We start from the raw sequence: 19,968 nt of genomic DNA, 5'->3' as shown, positions 1-19,968 counted from the left end.
TAATCCTGGAGTGGTAGATTTTCTTTCTGCTTTTCAAAATAATGAAGTTTTCCACGTGGTAACCTATTTAGGTTTTTTTCAAAGAGTAAAAAAAGAACAATGTTCAAAATACCAAAGTAATCACAACTTTATAGAAATACCATAATTAGAAATTATTATTGAAAAATACCAGTACCTGTTCGGTAACACTAGTTACCATCAAATGCTAATGAAAGCTTTCAAAGATGGTGCATGGTAAGAAAGAGCAGTAACTAGAGGTGATAGCGTCTTTCTTTTTGTCCAATTACTGGAACTTGCTTTAACAGCAAGGCTCTTTGCTAAATACTATATTCAATGGTTTTATTTGAGGGAAAAAACACCATATATTATTGTGTTTATATTATTAATTTCCACTGAATTGTCTAAGATAGAATTCTGCGAACCAGCTAAAATGTTCCTTTGTTAAAAAAAAGGTATGCATATTTTTTTCTAACATCAACATAAAACAACTGCAAGATCTTGAATGAAACTGTCATATGTTAAAAACTAGTAACCCATCTGGCATTTTGTACAACTGGGACTTTCCAAAATTTGGCAAAATCAACATACGTTTTGGTCATTAGGGTTATTGCATCATCTATTTGGATGTTTACCTGAGGTCATTTACCTCTGTAGTTTAAAATCAGGTTAGCACCATACTTTGGAGGCAATCTTTATCTGTGAATGGGCCTAAAGGGTAGTACTGGAAATCGAATTGTTGCCAACCTGATTACTACTATGGATATCTTACATAGTTGCTTTTGCAGACATCTACTTTGCTTTGTGCATCACTGCACACATAGTGTTTATATTGGTTTTCATTTTATAAAATACAAATAGTTACTTGCCTTAAGTATTTCTTTGCAAATGAAAAATGGTAGTTTCGTTGTCAGTTGTTTTACTAAAAAAAGTGGTTATTTTAATTATCGAAATTAGAATCAGAATTCATTTGGCTGCCTCTCTCTGTGTCTGCATCACAGAGTGGTGGAAAATTAATGGAGTATTGACGGATTTAGGCCAGAATGCAACTTAGCCAATAAACCAAGATTTCAACTGCCTCAGTAACGGTTTCAGTTTTCCACTTCATTAGCCACATGCAGACTAACTTTTAAAAGTTAAGTAGATTATTTGATACCTTTGGAAGTATTTAGGCTAAGTTTATGGTTCTATACAAAATAGAATTCTATTCTTTGTATATGAAGATACAGCCTTTGTATCCAAACTCAGACATATGTAGCATTAATATTAAGATAAATTCTTTAGTTACATTTAGTGAAAATAATTAAATGCCATAATTTCAGACAAAGTGAGCTAGTTGGGGAAAAGATATAGTCGTTGATGAATAGATGGATCATTTAGGGAATGTGAGTTTGAAATATTCTTCTGTATCTGAGCTTTGTTTATTTCCTTTAATACTAAACCATCCCAGTATTTCCAGTTCCTGATGATAGATAGAATGGGATTGGCAATACTAAGTTAACTAAGTTCTCGATAATATAATTTAAATGTTTTGCTACAAGTATGTCCTACAAATGAATGCAAGTATTTGGAAAAGCTGAATGTTTGCTGGGAATAAGTGAAAATAATCTAGTTTGGGTGAATTAGGGAGAATTTGTATATTACTTATAAGTCAAGATGAGAGGTAAAAATCACTGTTCTGTCTAGTGAATTATTTTATTGCAGTTATAGATATCATTTTGGTTAATGTAATTTCCTTTTGGAGAAGTTCAAAGATAAAAATACAAGTACCAGTCTGACAAATGTGAACATGATTATAAAAGTTGTTAAAAATCAGTGTTTTAATTTGTGATGAGAATTATAGAAAAGTGAGAATCATCCATAAAAACAGTGGAATACATTGAGGGACATATCCACCTAAACTATAGGACTTCTGTTTATAAGGTTCAAAACTTGTTTTTTCATTCATTTTTAATTATGTCTAATTTTCAAAAGGAAATAGCCATTGTGTACTCAGGGATTTACATAGAGTAGAATGAATCTCAGCATATAAACAATAGCTACAGAGGTAAATTAGCTGGTGTTTGACAAGTTATAGGTTTCTAAATGAGGTAGGCTGAGGCAGAAAGCTTTTGGAACTGGTTTTGTGATTACCCTTGACTCAAAAATATGGAAAACGTATCCTTCCTAAGATTTTGCCTTTTCTGAAAATTGGAAGTGACGTTTCATCATGGATTACCTAAGGGAATGATAATTCTCCAATTGGACAGTTAGAATGTGGTCTGTAGAATTTTCATAATGCAGTGGTGATTTCAGACCAGTCTTATATGTTGCACTGCTGAAGTAAGTCAGCACAAGTCTGCAGAATACTAAAGCATTTATAGACATTGGAAACTCTGATGCCGGCTAATAAAAATACCTTGAAAGAGGACTTGAAACCAGTTCCTGAGTTGCATCTTAATGTTGAACTTGATGTTGTACCATAGGGACTTCCTGATTTTTATTCTGTAACTGCAAAGGGAATATAACATTATGTGTATTTATTTTCATGGAGGGTCTTTTTTTTTTCTGTTATAGAAAATACTAATGGAGAAGCATACACTTATCTTGAGCCTCCACTTCTTCAGGTGTAGTTTGAATGCCCCCAGTGTGTCACTGTGTCAATTTTGCCAAAATTCTCTTGAGAAAACCTGACACATAACATGGCAGCCTGATTTCAGATTTGGTTTTCAGATTCAAAACACGCCTCCCAACTCATTTGACCCCTCACCAATTTATCAGCCAGGGATGTATGTTATTTCCTCAAAACTGATGATCACCTGTTCTCTGTGGTCTTAGAAACCAAACTCAGATTTCCAATCAGCTGGCCTGACATTGAACAATAGCCAGTTTTAATTGTGCAGAGCACTGCAATTTGTAAAATAGCGCCATGGTCATTGATGTTCTGCAGGACTGGTTTATGTTTACTGTTCCACTATAGTATTGGTATATTATTTCTAGAAAGGTAGAAGACTAATGCAGAGTAATAAACCTTTACAGACTCTTAACACCTCATCTGACTAAATACTGTGAGGGCCGTAATTGGAGAACTAAGATTGATATAAAAATTAACTGATTGTGAAAACTTAAAATGCATGATGTTTTTAAAGAAATGGTGCTGGAAACAGAGAACTTTATGAAATTTTAATATGTTTTGCCAACACTGTAGATTAGCACGTACTTGTGGCGTGCAAATCTTTTAGTGGACAAGTCAGGGTAGAACAAGTTTTCTGGCCACTTGTAATATTACTATAACATTGTCCAAGTCTTATAATATGTATACTTGCCAAATCTAGTATTGGACTTCGGATGCTAAGTAATTATCTGTCTAACTGTGTCAGTATAAAGCCCTGCTTATTATTTTGATGGTCATTAGCAGGTGTCTGTAAAACATTTTTCACTGTTTTTTACTCCCCATATCCTAGTCTTGTTCAGTAAGAGAGAGGGAAATGGTAACTGGCTGATCTACAGGGTCTCTGATTTTAGTTCACCTCTTAGGCTAGCGCTATTATTTGGACAATGGATTCTAGTTGTTTACTGAAAGAGATACGATGCCACAGGCCCTGTTTGCAGCTCCAGAATACCCCACACTGAACCATGAAATGCACCTTGGACCTCCTTAACTAATGGTAGCCATATCAAACCACTTTTTCAGCTTCCTGATTGAGGTTAAACTGATCAGCAATTTAAAGTTTTGGTTCTGGGCAACTGGCCTGAGCGAATCATTCCAAATGGATATAATGACAACAATTCTAAAACTTGGCACCATTCACCAGGGATATAGCCTCAGTAATCCAGTCTAAGCCCCAGGTTTTGGCCAGAACAGTGGCAGTCATGGCCCATTTCTAGTTTCTTTTGGAGAAGAAAATGTCTTTTCTGTTTAAGCAGACCTATCTCTGCTTGTGGACCAAAGGAAAGATATCAGTATCACAGCAGTGGTAATGCTGATGATTCTCCCTGTGGACTTTACATCTAGGGTAACTTTATCATTAGCTACAACTTCAGTGCTGAAAATAAATGTAGAACATTTAGAAGAAAATCCAAAACTGATGATGTTTATTTACTTTTTGGAAGTAGATAACTGTAAGAGGTTCTTTTTCTGGTTAGGTTCTAGTCCCTTTTACTAATTTTTATTCTGTTGGTGCTTTCTACTATAGCATTTTACTGGTTTTCCAAATGAAATGAAGAATTGCTATATTGAGGAAATGTAACAATATGCAATTAGGATTTTTTTGGAATTTTCTGTTGCTATATTGGATAAGCATCACTTTGCACTCCTGTATTATTCATTTATTAAATTGACTCCATTCTGTGTTTTGTAGTTTAAGAGGTCTTTACCTAGAAAAAAGTTCCACATTTGAAATGCTGTGTAAAGTATAGAGGTTATCAAACAGCAACTCAGCCATAGGGTTCAAACCAACCCACCACCTGTTTTGCTAGATTAAGTTTTATTGGGGCCAGGCATGGTGGCTCATGCCTGTAATCCCAGCACTTTGGAAGGCCATGGCAGGTAGATCACTTGAAGTCAGGAGTTTGAGACCAGCCTGACCAACATGGTGAAATCCGGTCTCTATTAAAAATACAAAAATTAGCCGGGCATGGTGGCACGTGCCTGTAATCCCTGCTACTCAGGAGGCTGAGGCGTGAGAATCACTTGAATCTGGAAGACGGAGGTTGCAGTGAGCCAAGACTACGCCACTGCACTCTCGCCTGGGTGACAGAGTGAGACTGTCTCAAAAATAATAAGTTTTATTGGGGTACAGCCAGCTTGTTTACATACTATCTATGGCTGCTTTCATACTATCGGGCAGAGTTGAGTGGGTACAAAAGAGACCATAACTCAAAAATCCAAAAATATTTATCATCTAGCCATTTGTAGGGAAAGTTTGCTTAACATTTTCACCTTAGTCTATTTTGACAAAATGTAAAACAATGTGTATTTTAGCTATTTTTTTAGGATATTTAAAATCAAGAAAAGTGACCAAATTAATTCCTGTTTGACTTGTGGCTGAAAGTGAAGAATCAAATGTGTGGCATTTTTTCACGTTGAGCTATGTGAAAGAGCTTATCAGGAAAAAGCAATCTGTTGCACTTTCATTTTAAGATATTTTATGTGGCTAAATATTTAGTAACATTTTGATTTAAATGAAGTCAATGCTTTAAAGTCTTTACTTATATAAAATAATTTAGGGGAAGTTGCTGACAGTGATAATCATTCTATAAAAGTAATAGACCAACTAGAACATACTCAGCATAGGCTTTTAAATCAAACTCTCCAGGAATTGGATGGATGGATGGATGGATGGATGGATTTTATTCTTTTCATTGTACACTTTTATATAAGTCTTTGATTTTTTAAATTCAGAAATTTCAATTTACACACCTGTTTTCAGATGGAATTCCATCATGCCAAAGTACAGTACAATTGTGCACTTGTATAAACTTTTCCCAAGAAATTTAGAGACTTCAAATGTAAGGACTATTTTTTTCTGGCTTTTTAATTCAAAGCTACATGCTGTTATGGAATAAACAAGCCTAGTATGACTATCCTTTAAACTTCTAGTTAAAAGCTAGCTATACTTTTGTTTGAAGTTGTATGGCTTTCTTACAAATAGCTGGCATTAAAAAGATGCTCTCCACTTTGTTGTGATTCATCTTTATATTTAAAGAAATGTGGATTTGTTCTATTTTCCCCTTGTTTGTTTGTTTCCTGATTGCAGCACAAGTTCTAGTTGAGAGCCTGAGAAGCATCCACAACTTCGTGGGAGGAGAGGATGTGGAAGAGGATGCTTGAGGCTGGAATACACAAATATAAATAAAAGAAAATCTTAGGGTATTGTCAGTTCTTCTGCTCATCCTTTATCCCACCATAACAAAGAGTGCATTTTGGATGCTTTGTGGAGGGATAATTTCAGCGGGAAGCATCAAAACATTATGACTTCTGGACTTAGGACAAAATCCATTGCAATTTAACCATAGATCAAAATCTATTTGCATTTTCTACACATACATTAAACTCAGGGTCAGAAGAAGCAGTTTGGCGCTTTTAAGCAACTGCTCCTCTCCACAATATCATTTTACATGATGCTTCCCAACCTGTATAGTACTTTCATAGATTTGCTGTCTCTTCTGAGAGAATATTTTACCATTCTTATGAATGTAAAATGGGCCAGTTTTTCATCATACTATGTCTACATTTTTGTTTTATAAGAAATGACAAGTAGATTTCAGTAAGGTTTACGTGTTGCTGAGAGTGTGAGAATCTCTCTGGAAGTGTCTGTGAACAGAGCCCTGCACATAGTTAAGTTGTATGCTTACTGTTTCTGTGTGTGAATGAAGGGACCGAGCAGCCATTCAGAGTCCATTCTGGCTCTCTGGGCATACTTAATGTCAGAAACCATACCTGTGATGATAAATACAGCAGTGAAATTAGAATCAAATAAAAAAGAAGAGGAAGAAAAACAATATCCCTGATGCTAATTTGATGGGGAGTTGTTTTAGAGGGAGTGGAGGAGAGGCAAATAAAAACTTCAGAGATGTTTGTATGGTTAAGGAAGGCTTTCTAAGAAATATCAATAAAAAAAGAATATAGTACTGTCGTAAGCAACAACATGGATGAATATGAGAAACTTCAGCCACAAAATAGTTTATACCATTTATATAAAGTTTAAGAATAGGGAAAACTCAGTCTGTGGTGACAGATGTCCTCAGTAACCCAGATAGGTGGGTGATTCTTGACTAGGAAGGGGTGCAAGAAAACAGTCTGGGTGATAGAAATGTCCTGTATTTTAGTCTGAATGGTGTATAAATATCTATAAAAATTCAACTTCTCTACTTTCTATACTTAAGATTTGTGAACTTTATACCTCAATAAAAATTTGAATCATAATAACATTGAAAATGGGCCATGGAGGGGACACTGATTTAACATGAATGCGTAACAGTCCTTGAAAGAAACTCCTGGCAGACCCCTGGTCTAAAAACTTTGCTGAGCTTAGCATAGAAGACTTTTATGAATAAGGACATTTCCTATTAATTTTTGTTGTACAACATTTCAAACTCCAAAGGATGCTTAGCGTGCAGTAAAATCACATCTGTCGAACTATTGCAAGGTGAAGGCTGCTGAACATAGTTCTGTTGATTCTTTAAGGACTTACTACTCAAAAACAATTTCTTTTTTCTTTCCAGATTGGCAGATTGCTACACTGGCTTTACTCTTGGGCGGCGCTGCCATCATTCTCATTGCATTCCTGGTGGGTTTGATTTCTATCTGCGTGGGATCTCGAAGGCGTTTCTATAGACCTGTTGCGGTCATGCTTTTTGCAGCAGGTAAACAGATGAATTACTTTCAAATGAGCATTAAAGTTTCATGAACCTTTCTACCATCCTCCTTTCTTATGCAGAAGAGGTATGTGTTTGCTGCCTTACATAAAAATTGAGAGGTATTTACTATATTTTTAAGGTAACTTGGCTAAAGATTTATCAGATAATCAGTTTTCAGTGTGTTAAGCATTTCACATAGCACAGTGGAAACTTCTAAACCTCTAACTAAAGCATGAATAAATAATACTGCCTGACAGGGCTATTACCTTAGGAATTGCAGCAGGTGTATTTACTAACAATCTTTTTTTACACCCATTTTTCCCCCTTTTTTACTGTTCCCCTGGTGATCTGAAGGCAGCATTATGTTTTTCTGAAAAGGAACTGGAAAAAAAAAATCCAAAATTTGTACCCTTAAAGATACATATCTCTTTGAAACGACACAGTTATCCTGAAAATGTGTTATGTATAACTCCACCCATCAGACAAGTCAATTATATGAAGTCAATTGTATGTTAATTTATCAACCATCATTCTATGAAGCACAGCTTGGATTAAAATATATGAAAAGACAGAGGACTATTTAGAAAAGGGGCTTGCTGACTAAAAGCCCAATGCATGATGCAATACATGATTTGCTGTGAGTTTTAATTTTCGTTTATAAAAATACCTTTGAATATATTGTTCTCTTTGAGTCAAACTGCAACATTCGGTGGTGCCTTCAATTTACCCTGTCAGTCATATCTGGTTTGAAGACTGCAAAGTAAGCCTCTGTGACTGTCAATAATGAAGACACTGACAAAACCTGTTAGATGGATTTCTAAAAGCTGTTTCAAGATTGGAATAGATTAAATTTCTCAGGATTTAAAGGGTAGTTTGAGCTAAAAATACAAAACAGGAGTGTTCTGCTGCCCCCTACTGTTCGTATTTATTTTCTTATACCCATGAAGGCTGGTAAGAATTGGGGGTGTCATAAAAACGAAGGTCCAAAGGGCTGAAGGAACCCAGAAGTACATCTAATTGAAATCTTCAGGTGACTTGCTCAAGATCACATAGTAACTACTAGCAGACCTGGGCCTGGGAGGCTTCTGGATCTTAAACTAGTGGTTCATTAACCACTGGACTCCCTTACTTATTCATGCAACTATTTCTTGGGTGCCTATTACAGGCTAAACGTAGTATTAGACACCTATAAAGCTGGGCACAGTTTCACCACAGATACTCACTAATAGAGTAGAAAGCACGATTTCAAAAAATGTTTAGTCCCAGTTACTTGGGATGTTGAGGTGGGAGAATCGCTTGAATCTGGAAGCTTGAGGCTACAGGGAGCCAATGGCACCCTGCTGCATTCCAACCTGGGCAACAGAGTAAGACTCTGTCTCAAGAAAGAAAAAGAAAAAATACTTTTTTTCTGCTGAGACGTGTGCAGTACATAAAATCAAAACAGACATATTACTACCACTTGGAAACATCTCTCCCCAAGACTTCACACTTACATGATTTAGTATCTTGTGCTATGCCTGGTACTCATACACACTCAGTAAATGGTTTTTGAATGAATGATATAAAAGTGACTAAGGCTTGTAGCTTCTAATCTGGTGGCATAAAACAGGCATGTAAACAAATAAGTAACTGTAATTCAGGTTTTTGGTTTTTTTTAAAGCCATTTCTCTTTTGAGGTCTTAGGAAGCAGCTGGCTTCAGATGACTACAAAGCTAAGACTAAAAAAGCTCAAAAAAGTAATAAGTATCAAAATGATGTTTATTTCATGTATTTATGTTTGTACTTATTTAATAAATATGTTGGGCACCTACACTGTACAAGTATACAGTCTTGGTGTTAGAAAATATACTCTAAAGGTTTTTTACTGAAAATGCATAATTAAGTCTCATTAAGATAGCCAAACAGGTTTTCGAGATTTGGTCTTCTTTCTTCTCTGAGGTCTTTTATTTAGGGTGGGCTTATTAACCTTCTTGAATAGTTGCTAGATGAGCTAAGAGCTAGCCATTGCTATAGCCCATCTAAAACATTGTCCTTTTTTTCACAACTCTCTTTCTCACCAGTCCTAGAAGTCTAGACGTCAGAATTAGATATTTTTATTATACTAATGCTGATAAGAATGATTAATTAAGCACCTATCATGTGCCACAGTGCTAGACAGTTAACATATACTTTCTCTGATATAACAATCTTAAAGTTAGATATTTATTTTCCCCAGATTATCAATGAAGAAACAGGTTTGGAAAAGTTAAATAATTTCCCATGGTTATTTTAACTAGTAAGTTGTACCACCAGGGTTTTAGTTGAGGATACCTATATGACTTGAAAGCCCGAATGAGGATTCCCCAGTTTATCTTTACTTCAATACATATCACATATTGGAAAAAACAGTGCAGAATCAGCCTTGATTTTGAATTCAGTTGCCAGCTGCGCACTGCGGTTGGAGTCCATCCTGTAACGCCAGTTGCTCCATTTCTCGGGAGCATCACTTGAAGGAATTCAGTACTTGAGATGCCATAAAGACCACAAACTGATTGGTGCAGCGTGACTGAACCACAGCACATCATGAAAGCTATGCACATTTCCAGTGCAGTTGATTACAGCATATTTCTTTTTGTGTAACTGACAATGGTAGGTAAAATACGACTTGATTCTGATAACTGGCATCCAGTTCTCACTAAAGTCTTGGTGAAATTAGAGGGACTGCCTCTTTCCTGGCTCTCTTCTTTTATTGTCTGGTTTTGAACTGTCCACAGGTTATTTGTATGTCCCACAAGAATGTAGGACGAGTGTTTCTTTTCTTCCCAAGGTCTTTAATACAAATTGCACAAAATTCTTTTTTATAATTCTATTTTAAATACAGAATTCCCATTTATTTTATTAAGGAAGCTTCCTTTCTGTTATATCTGCAGAAAGCCTCCTATAAATATTGTTTATGTAGAATGATTTTTTTCAGGGTCCTACAGCTGATTTCCATCTCAGAGCTATCTCTGATTAAAGGCTTATGTTTTACAGCCTTCATCACCATCCTATAAGTCACAGTGAGATAGCTGGAGCCTTTTCAAGTCTAGATTTTGGTAGAAAAATCAGTGTCCACTTTAGATTGCAGACTAAAAGGGAATTCTTCTATTCACAATATTTAGATTCCATGTTAACTTCTTGCACTGTTATCAAATTATACTTTGACTAGAACAATTTACAGTATCAGTACCCAATAATTAATTTCATACTGCTACCATTAGTAGTTACAGATTAAATTTTAAGAAAAAATTGATATCTTCGTATGAACCTTTCAATGGCAAATGCTTTTAATTGTTCAAATTATTGTTTCTTTTATGTATATTTTATATTTAGGGACTGACCTGCCTGGTAGGGCCTATCAACCTTTGCCTTTAAATTATCTCCTAATTTTATACCTTCTTCTCCTACACCAATGTTATTGCCACAACTTTTCCTTAAATGGAACATCTCAGTCCCCAAATTTGACCTTCTCCTACTTTGTTTTGTTTTTCTGTGGCAATATCTGACTGTTTTAAGATGTTTATGTGATTTCCTTTTCCTTTCTTGAGAATCTAGGTTTTCATTTCTTTCTTTTAGTCTTTCTTTACATTCCCTGACTTTTCTTTGCCACCGATGACATCTTAGTCATCACTGCCCACAGGTCCCCACACACTGAATGACCTTCTAGGGGCCTGTCCTTCTCTAGTCTCTTCCCCTTGTAGTCTGTCTTAGATATAACACATGAGGTCTCCTTGTGAAATAAACTTATGGTCTTGTCACTTGCCCCTTTGATTTCCTCAGAAGAAAACCCCGAGACAAGAAATCAAGTGCATATACTTTATTTGCAGGTAAAAGAAGAGATATGGCAAGGGGTGTGGAAAATGAGACAGGGCTGGGAAAGCAGCCATTACCAGGTTACATTATCAAGCCAGTTGACACTCGAAGCAGCTGGAGCTTAATCTTCTTTGAAAACCAGTGTAGAACACGCACCTCAAGAATTAGCTCATTCGGAAGGCTATGGAGCGGGGGTATTAATGCACCAAATTTGGAGACTCATTGATTAAGGAATATCAGTTATGATCAAAGGAGAACAGTGTTAATTTTCTGGACCTGCCCTGCCCCATAGGCAACCGAAGTAGCTTTAGTGACCAGAGGAAATGTAGACAAAGAAATGCAGGTGTTAGCAATTGGAAGTCAGACTAGCATGTACTGAAGTGGTGAGGAAAAAAAATATATGGATAGGACACCAACCACATCCACAATTACAATAACCTTTCAGATATCTTCCTAGAGAAACAAAAGTTTAATATTTTATGAAACACTGTGCTATTATAGTATGAACAAAACAACCCTGTGCATGCACCCTTCATTTTACCTCTGTGCATTGCTTCTAGCTATACTCTCTTATACCTGTAAGCGCTATATAATCTGCTTCATCCTCCTAGAGGTCTTTTCTTTCCACTGCCTCTTCTGACCAACTTTCATCCGTCCTTTAAGAACCAGTTCAAATGATGTCCCTCTGAAGCCCTCCTTTCTTTCTCTAAGCTGAATTGGTACTTGACACAGTGTTGGAGCTCAGTAAATGTGTGTTGAACGTGTTGTAAATAAACATGCCTCTACTATTGCTGTTGAACGTGTTGATTTGCAATAACTTGTGTGCCTGTCTCCACTAACAGAGTATGACTCATTAAAGGGCGAGGGCCATGTCTTACCTATCTTATCCCCTTCACCTAGCCCACAGTAGGCACCCAATAAATGTTTGTCAAAACACTGAAATATACTCCTTAGAAGAAAATTTTGAATATTTCAATACCAAGTGTTTTGAATATTTTAATATTGAAAACAATGAAAAATATCCCCCTAAAACTAGAATAAAACACAAGAATTATTAGATCTACATTCCCATCATGCCCCTGGTTCACATAATTTCACCGTTAGCAGTTTCATTGCCTGTTTATTTTCAAAAGAATACGGGGGGCATAAAATGAACCCCAAATCCCTTCAGATTCTAAAATGTGCCATAACTGTGCATATGTTAGCTTTAAGGTAGAGCATAGAGAATACCATATCCAATGCCTATTTTGTTTCATTGATTGGTAGTAAAATAGAAATACAGTATGATGGCATTTTCTTGACTTCTGAACTCTTTATGTTTTTTTTTTTCCTCCCTATACAGCATCAATGAAAGGCAAGGAGGCATTTTTACCTACATCTGTGAATTTTATTACATGGATAAAATTATTTACAAGTGCAGAATTATAATTTTCTCAGTTTTGCTACTATATGCACTTTTCTCTGTGATTCCAAAGGGAGTCAAATAATTCAGAGGCACGAAGCATTTTACAGGAGTCTTTATTGGGCTCCAACACAATAAAAGTCTAAGAAAGCTGTTCAGGAGAGTACGCCAGTTGAGCCTAATGGAGTTGTATTTCCATTTTTCCACAAGAGGGAAATAATATATTATACCATGGAGGCCAAATATTTGCTAAATAAAACACGTTGAAATGAATATTATAAGCAGCCTAGGTAAACACCTCGCTCCAGGGACTAGTCAGTTCACAAAAAAGGCAGTGTAGTCATTTTAAAGTAATTCAGATTAGTTTTTATTCCTCTGCTTAAACTCTTCTACCAGCTGCTTATCACACTTAGAGTAAAATCTAGACCCCAACTATGGTTCACAGGCTGTCCTTGAACCCTCAAGGGCCCCTGCTGTCTCTTCCATCGTATCTCATTCCTCTCCCTCCCTGCTCTCTGTACTGCAATCACAGCCTTCTGACTGCTGTTCCAATGTACCAGATGTGCTCCTGTTTTGGGAGTTTTGCAGTGTCTGTGCCTTTCACTTGGGAATGCTCAGTCCCCACTATGTTGTTCTGTACCCCTAATTCATTCAGATCTGTGCTCAGTATCTCCTCAGAGCAGCCTTTTCTCACAATTGATCTAAAACAGCAGACCTCATCCCTGTGTCCTGTCTGTGACATTATATTCTGTATTTGTTTACTAATGGACTGCCTACCCATGAGAGTAGCAGCTTTGTCTCTTTTGATACCAGTAATGCCTTAAACTGTATCACTTTAGAAACATTCAGATATTTTTGAATGAATGCATTTACTGAATGAGTAAATGAATGACCATACCTAATTCACATTCATGTTTCAATCATATCCTGGTAGGATCAGTACGGATTTGACTAGTGACCAGAGTATAGAAACCTAAGGAGAACTGCTTTTTTTTTGAAATGTACTTGGCAACTTTGGAACTTTTTTCTCCGTAGTTATGGTTGATAGTAATTGACTTCATGTTGGTTTTAAGATATTTAAAACGTGAAAGCTCCCTTTTCCTCACAAAGGCACAGAGCTAAGTGTTTTTTTTTTTTTTTTTTTTTTTTTTTAATTCATGCTCATTGTAGCACTTACTAGCTGGAAATAGATGAAGTGTGGGGCCTTATAATATGCCGTCATCTGAGTCCTAACAACAACCTAAAACTTTTTCTGAGACTTTTAAACTATAAACGAGGTCTGATTTCTGTTTTGGATATCAGTAGATTTTCCTTTTATAGGAAATTACTTATCTATCTACTTTCAGTAGTAATGGTAGGCAAGGTGCTGACCCAGAGCAGCGTTGTACTACATGGCAGAAATGTTGGGTATTCTTATATCTGGTTCCAGGTAGATCTTTTGACACGTAGCCAGAGCCTTACGGAAAAAAATTTTGAGGAATCATGGCCTCTTGAATTTGCTATATTTCATCAGTTTTATGGGAGAGAAAGATGACTATTATGTAGACTTTCTAGGAATCTTCATCATACTGGTAATAATCTTTTACATGTGCTAAAAATAGATGAGAGTACATTTTGAAGCATAAAAATCCATTTTAATTCACACTTTCCATCCTAGTATTTTTTTAAATATAAGCTATATCAAAACTGTATATACTCTGTCAGTTTCTCTCCTTTTCTTTAAGTATTCACATTTTTGTTCTTTGAAGATGAATTATAAATTATTTTACCCCCTAAAATTATTTCATTTATTAGGGGTTAGCAAACTTCTTTTGGTAAGGGCCAGAAAGTAAATACTTTTGGCTTTGTGAGTTGTGTGGTTTCTTTTGTAGAAAGAAACTGCCATTGTTACATAGAAAATACATAAATGAATGAGTGTGGCTGTGTTCCAATAAAACTTTTTCAAAAACAAAATCAGACCAGATTTGGTAGTTTGCCAACCCCTGCTAAATATAACAGTACCCCGTATTTTTTAGGGAGAAGTTTGTTTCTTGAGGGTGGAAGCTGTCATATGGTAGAGAATGAAGCAGATCTATCCCATATATTGTAGTTAAATTAATTAAAATTACATAATTTATCTCATAGGAAGTTATGAATTTTAAGTGGAAGACATCTTGTGCATATTCACAAGATTAATTTTATTTTAGATAGTAAAAACAACAAAAAACAAAAACAAAATAAACTTGCCCTTCCTGATTAGTTTGGTTTATTTTATTCGGTATGACTAATCACATTTCCCCTTTATCCCAGACAGAACTCAGGCCTAACCAGGAACTGAGAGCTAAGTTTTGGCCTCTGTCATAGTAGCCAGAATTAGCCTAGATTTTCCCATACCGTTATCTATCTTGCCTTTATAGACTTAATTCTTTTTTGAAAGTAGATAGAAAATAGATATGAAAGTATCATCTGTTAATGACTTTTAAGCCAGTTTTTAAAGATGAGAGACAAAGACTGGATGAGAAGAAAATAATGAAAGTAGCTTTGGATCAGAGTAATGTAAGCAAAGACATCGGGCTAGGACTTTCTGGCATATAGGGCTGAGTTAGTATTGCAAAACAGCAACAAAATGAAAAGCACATTTTTAATAACAGGTTGACCAGTTTCATAACAGAAATTAATTTGAATTTCCTAATTCCTTAACAGCATGTATAAATAACAAGAGTTTTAGTTGGAATTGGTGTCACTATTCTTAATGAACTACTTACATGTTTTGGTAGTGGCAGAGTTTAGTTTAGCTAGTACTACTTGCCATAATAATGATAATTATATTTGGAAGGTGAAAATCACTATTTTGTATGCTCATAGAAATTATTATATTGCACTAATTATTTCACCAATACTAATAGTGATTTACTACTTATTAATAGAGTAATTCTTGCATATTGGGAAAAAGTGTTTAAGCAAAAAAAAATTGTTAGTATTTTTAAGTATACCATCTAGAACAAGCAATGCTTTAAAATTTCTGGCTTTTATGTATATTTGATTAAAAAGTTACTCTCATACATATACAGTTATATATTTATATTATTTTATTTGCTGTAAATAACATTTTCTAATTTTGATTTGCTTTTCTTTCAGTTGTTTTACAGGTTTGCAGCCTGGTCCTTTACCCAATCAAGTTCATTGAAACTGTAAGCTTGAAAATTTACCATGAGTTCAATTGGGGTTATGGCCTGGCCTGGGGTGCAACTATATTTTCATTTGGGGGTGCCATCCTTTATTGCCTGAACCCTAAGAACTATGAAGACTACTACTAGAACCAATAGTCACAAATTACAAACAACCACCACCATCCAACAAAAGGAATACGTCTGCATCTTTTCTAACTTACTATTTTCTAAAACACTTCTGGAGCATCAAGCAGTTTGCTCATTTGATTTAATATTCTTTGCCTTTTGGCTGTCAACATCATAACCAGCTTTTACATCCATTTTAGAGACCTGCCAAATTAAGAGAGCTGATTAGACATAGGCAAATGCTGCAAACTTCCAATATGTTCGTATCATTTTTCTTGACAAATGAAGGGTCTGTATGACAGCAACAATTGTGAGAAACTAGTTGGAATGAGATTTGCCTGAATCTCCTATTGCCTGCAGGGAAGCAGTTAGCTTAAGCAACATTTAGAAGTTCCTTTGCGTTGACAGGGATTCCACTGTTAGAGCCCTTACCACCTGCTTATCCCACCCAATGACTACATTGGTTGTTGGTGGTTTCCTTGAGTGAACCCTTGAAAAATGACCTGCCCTTCAGCATCTAATGGGAGTTGTGAATGTAACTGGTTAATGGTACACATTCCACCTTCACGAATACTCTTTTTAATGGGAGGTTATGCTTTGGCAGTCAGCATCTCCCTGGGAAGAGAGTCAAGACTTGGAGACATGTGCTTCTCATTATGTGGTTAGAAATTGGTGCCTCAGCCCTATCTAGACTGGGGAAAAATTGACGATCTCTGTTTTTCCTGGGGCAAACAGAAAGAATTATGCATGAGTTGCCTTTGTACCCTTTACATCATTTGCCAAACATTGCAGCAAACAATTGTGTGTATGTAACAAGCTTAAATGTTTTTATAGAAGGTGACCCATAAGTATAAATGGTAATTAGTTGTTCCCTAACCCTCCACATACATTTGCCTATTACACATAAAATTAATATTTGCTCTAGTGAAGTGGTTTGAACACTAACCTTGTGTACATTGTTAAGAGGCTTAGATTGGTATTCATACTTATTTACCATACAAAAGTATGGTACCTTAAAGCTTTTGCTGTATGTTCTTTACTGTTTCACTGGAAAGTGTTAATAGAATTGCCTAAGAATAAAAATTGAAGTGGTGTTAATCTGAAAATTAATGATTCTCTGTAAGCACCGTAGTTCAAAAGAGTAGCAATTAGGATGATCATTTTATGTAAAATTCATTAAAATAGAAGGCTGCTATTTTTTGCAAGTATTTTAAATGTCTTCATTTTTTTAAAAAAGGAATAGTGATAGATTTATATAAATATCTAAATGTCTCAGTAGAGGAGTAGAATTCATCTGGTTATCACTGGTCCTCTGAAGTTAACTGATGGGCTAACTGATTTGTGCACACACTTAAGATGGATTTATGTTAAGGGAATTACTGACTGTTCAACGGAAGGAAGTATTAATAATATGGAATAAGTTTGCAACTAATCTCATGCTGCAAACTTGTTTTAACTCTGTTTAATGTACAAATTTGGATAGCTTAATTATAAACATATTTTTATATCAAATATACAGTTCTAATATAAAAGTTATGAATAATTATTTTTGTTAACAAAGGCACTAAAAAGGTATGTTCTGGTTTTGGCCCTCTTGCAGAAAGAAGTATTAGAAAAATTACTTAAAAAGTAGCTATGTGTTACTGTATTGCAAAATCTGTTAAGAACAGGACCACATCGATAGTATTTAACAATTTTTCATCCCAAAGCACAGTTCTACTTTCAGCTTGTCTTAAGAATGGTTGCCAAAAACAACAGCCAAAAAAAAAAAAAGAAACCCTATTTTATTATCCAAATGCTAAATAAAAAACACACTTATGAATTTTCTATAAAATCACAAATATGAAGTACCAGGCTTAGTCTTACTTTAGCAGTGGTAGACAAAAGCAAATAAATACATCATAGACAGAAACTTTTATAAAAATATGTGATTCTATATAGAATCATTAGAAATTGTGAGTGGAAATTTTCCAGAAAGATAGTATTATAGAATCTTTTGAAGCAATTTCATGAGAAATAGTAAAATCTGGGGCAGACTGTCTTACAGTTGATTGCATATTGTCAGAGCAGCATGAGAAATACGATATTTGGGTAGGGATTTCAGCAACTAAACATGCTTTGTTCTGAGATCTCTTTATTCATAAATAATGAAAGAATAGTACTTCGGTGCTGACACCAATGAGGCACTTCTTTTGGTCCTAGTAGAGGATTCAGTGTGCTGTTAAACCAATATCATATCTCGAGTCTTATCAAGTTTTCATTCTCTGTTAATATGACAAGCTCAAAGTGACAGAATATGTTATAGGTTGAGGCACATGTATTTGCAGTTTACTGAAAAGTAGATTTCTTATGTGACTTTTTTCCCTTCTCAGCAAAGAGCCCTATGCTGTATTTCTAACATCAGTAATATGTGAAAGTGTTTCATTACTAACAGTCTCAGTACAACCGGAAAATTGTTGCTTCTCATCTGAAATATAATCTTGTCTATCGGAATAAACACAAGTGAAATTTTTACCTACGTTAACATTATGTCTTTGCAGCTTTAGCTTTATTTGATGTCTTCTTAAGCAGAATTATTAGCAACAAACCCATTGTTTATTGTAGATAGATATAGATCTATGAACATAGATCTATATCTATAGATATAGGTATATACACACACATATATGCTAACATACATATAGCATAAAATACGCAGCGGGGCTAGTTATTCCGATTTCTTGCACAATTATTTAGCTTTTTGTAAGTTCAATATGTAAATTTTAAAGACATAAATATAGAGAGACCTATGTGTTTGAATATAAATGATATATATGGATTAGCATGTACCTGTATATTATTAAACATGCAATGAACTGACTGGTAAGTGACGTCTAATTGTATGGCTAGCAATGTAATTTATTCAGACTGTATTTTTGTACAGAGCAGTGCACTCTAACCTATGCCTCTGTGTCCTCTTTAATGCCTAAAACTGTGCCTAGAAATTTCATCTGTCTTAAAAAATAAAATATACTTCATGCTGTTTATGCTATTAGTTTCTGTACTGCTGTTCTATATTTATTATTTTAAAATATATGACATGTTTACTACTTAGACATGAATTCATGGTATCCTGGTTATTTTTTTAAGTCATCTAGGGGAAAACCTGTTTACCACTCCAGTGATTTTGAGTTTGCAGTTTCACAATCAGTTCTTCATTTCATTATTTTTGTAGTTGACATGAAGTTACCTATGTGGAAAAAAATAAAAATAAAAGTGATTTCACGGACGTGGTTTGACTTTGTGTTTTCTCTGTTGTGTAAACTCTTTAGACAAGGCTTCTGAATTACATATATTCATTACATTTTCTGCTTCAAAATATATATTATTTAGAAGATATCTTAATATGGCATGCCGATTTTACTTAAAAATATTTTTGAATTTTTTATTTCAAATTATCTCCCAAGAGGCTTCTATTCTCCATAACCATTACATAAACAATCACTGATAAAGGAATGCTATTAAATATTTTTTAACCTTTTCTTTTAAAACATACACAAAGGAGATACAGTGTAGGCTTCCTTTATTCCAACTCTAATCACATAATTGGAAATGAGTAAAGGATTTGATATGGTATTTTGTTCTTTGTGTAGTTTTCAGTATTTGCAGAGTATTAAAGCAGCCTTATCTGTATCATCTCTTTCTTAGAATAAAAAATCAGTGTATATGTGTGCATGAGCCTGTGTATATGCAACGTGCATGTGTGAAGAAATGGATAAAGCCAAAACTATCACCCTTTGATGTATATAAATGGTGAGTGTATGTGGAAAGCAATTTTAATTACACACACATGCAATAAAATTCTCTTGCATGTATGCCTTTTTTTTTTTTTTTTTTTTTTTTTTTTTTTTTCTTTTTTGAGAAAGAGCCTTACTCTTGTCACCCAGGTTGGAGTGCAGTGGCACAATCTCAGCTCACTGCAACCTCTGCCTCCCGGTTCAAGCTATTCTCCCACCTCAGCCTTCCAAGTAACCAGGACCACAGGTGCCTGCTACCCTGCCCCGCTAATTTTTTGTATTTGTAAAGATGGGGTTTTGCCATGTTGCCCAGGCTGGTCTCAAACTTTTACGCTCGAGCTATCTG

The 19,968-nt window shown here is 35.1% G+C and overlaps 1 protein-coding gene across 1 annotated transcript in view; it reads left to right on the top strand.

Moving 5' to 3' along the window:
- TMEM47 (transmembrane protein 47) overlaps nt 1-19,114 on the top strand; it is a 29,308-nt gene extending 10,194 nt beyond the window's left edge. Inside the window, exons 2-3 of the mRNA XM_032286196.1 lie at nt 7,204-7,344; nt 15,689-19,114. Of these exons, the coding sequence (XP_032142087.1) occupies nt 7,204-7,344; nt 15,689-15,867 (320 nt within the window). The 3' untranslated portion in view covers nt 15,868-19,114. The remainder of the gene's footprint in view (nt 1-7,203; nt 7,345-15,688) is intronic.
- Nucleotides 19,115-19,968: the final 854 nt, after the last annotated feature.

This window comes from Sapajus apella, unplaced genomic scaffold, assembly GCF_009761245.1.
Source record: "Sapajus apella isolate SASKATOON/1434 unplaced genomic scaffold, GSC_monkey_1.0 scaffold17, whole genome shotgun sequence".
Classification (NCBI taxonomy): domain Eukaryota; kingdom Metazoa; phylum Chordata; class Mammalia; order Primates; family Cebidae; genus Sapajus; species Sapajus apella.
Note: the sequence above shows the minus strand (reverse complement) of the source record. Positions and strands in the feature narration are given on the sequence as shown.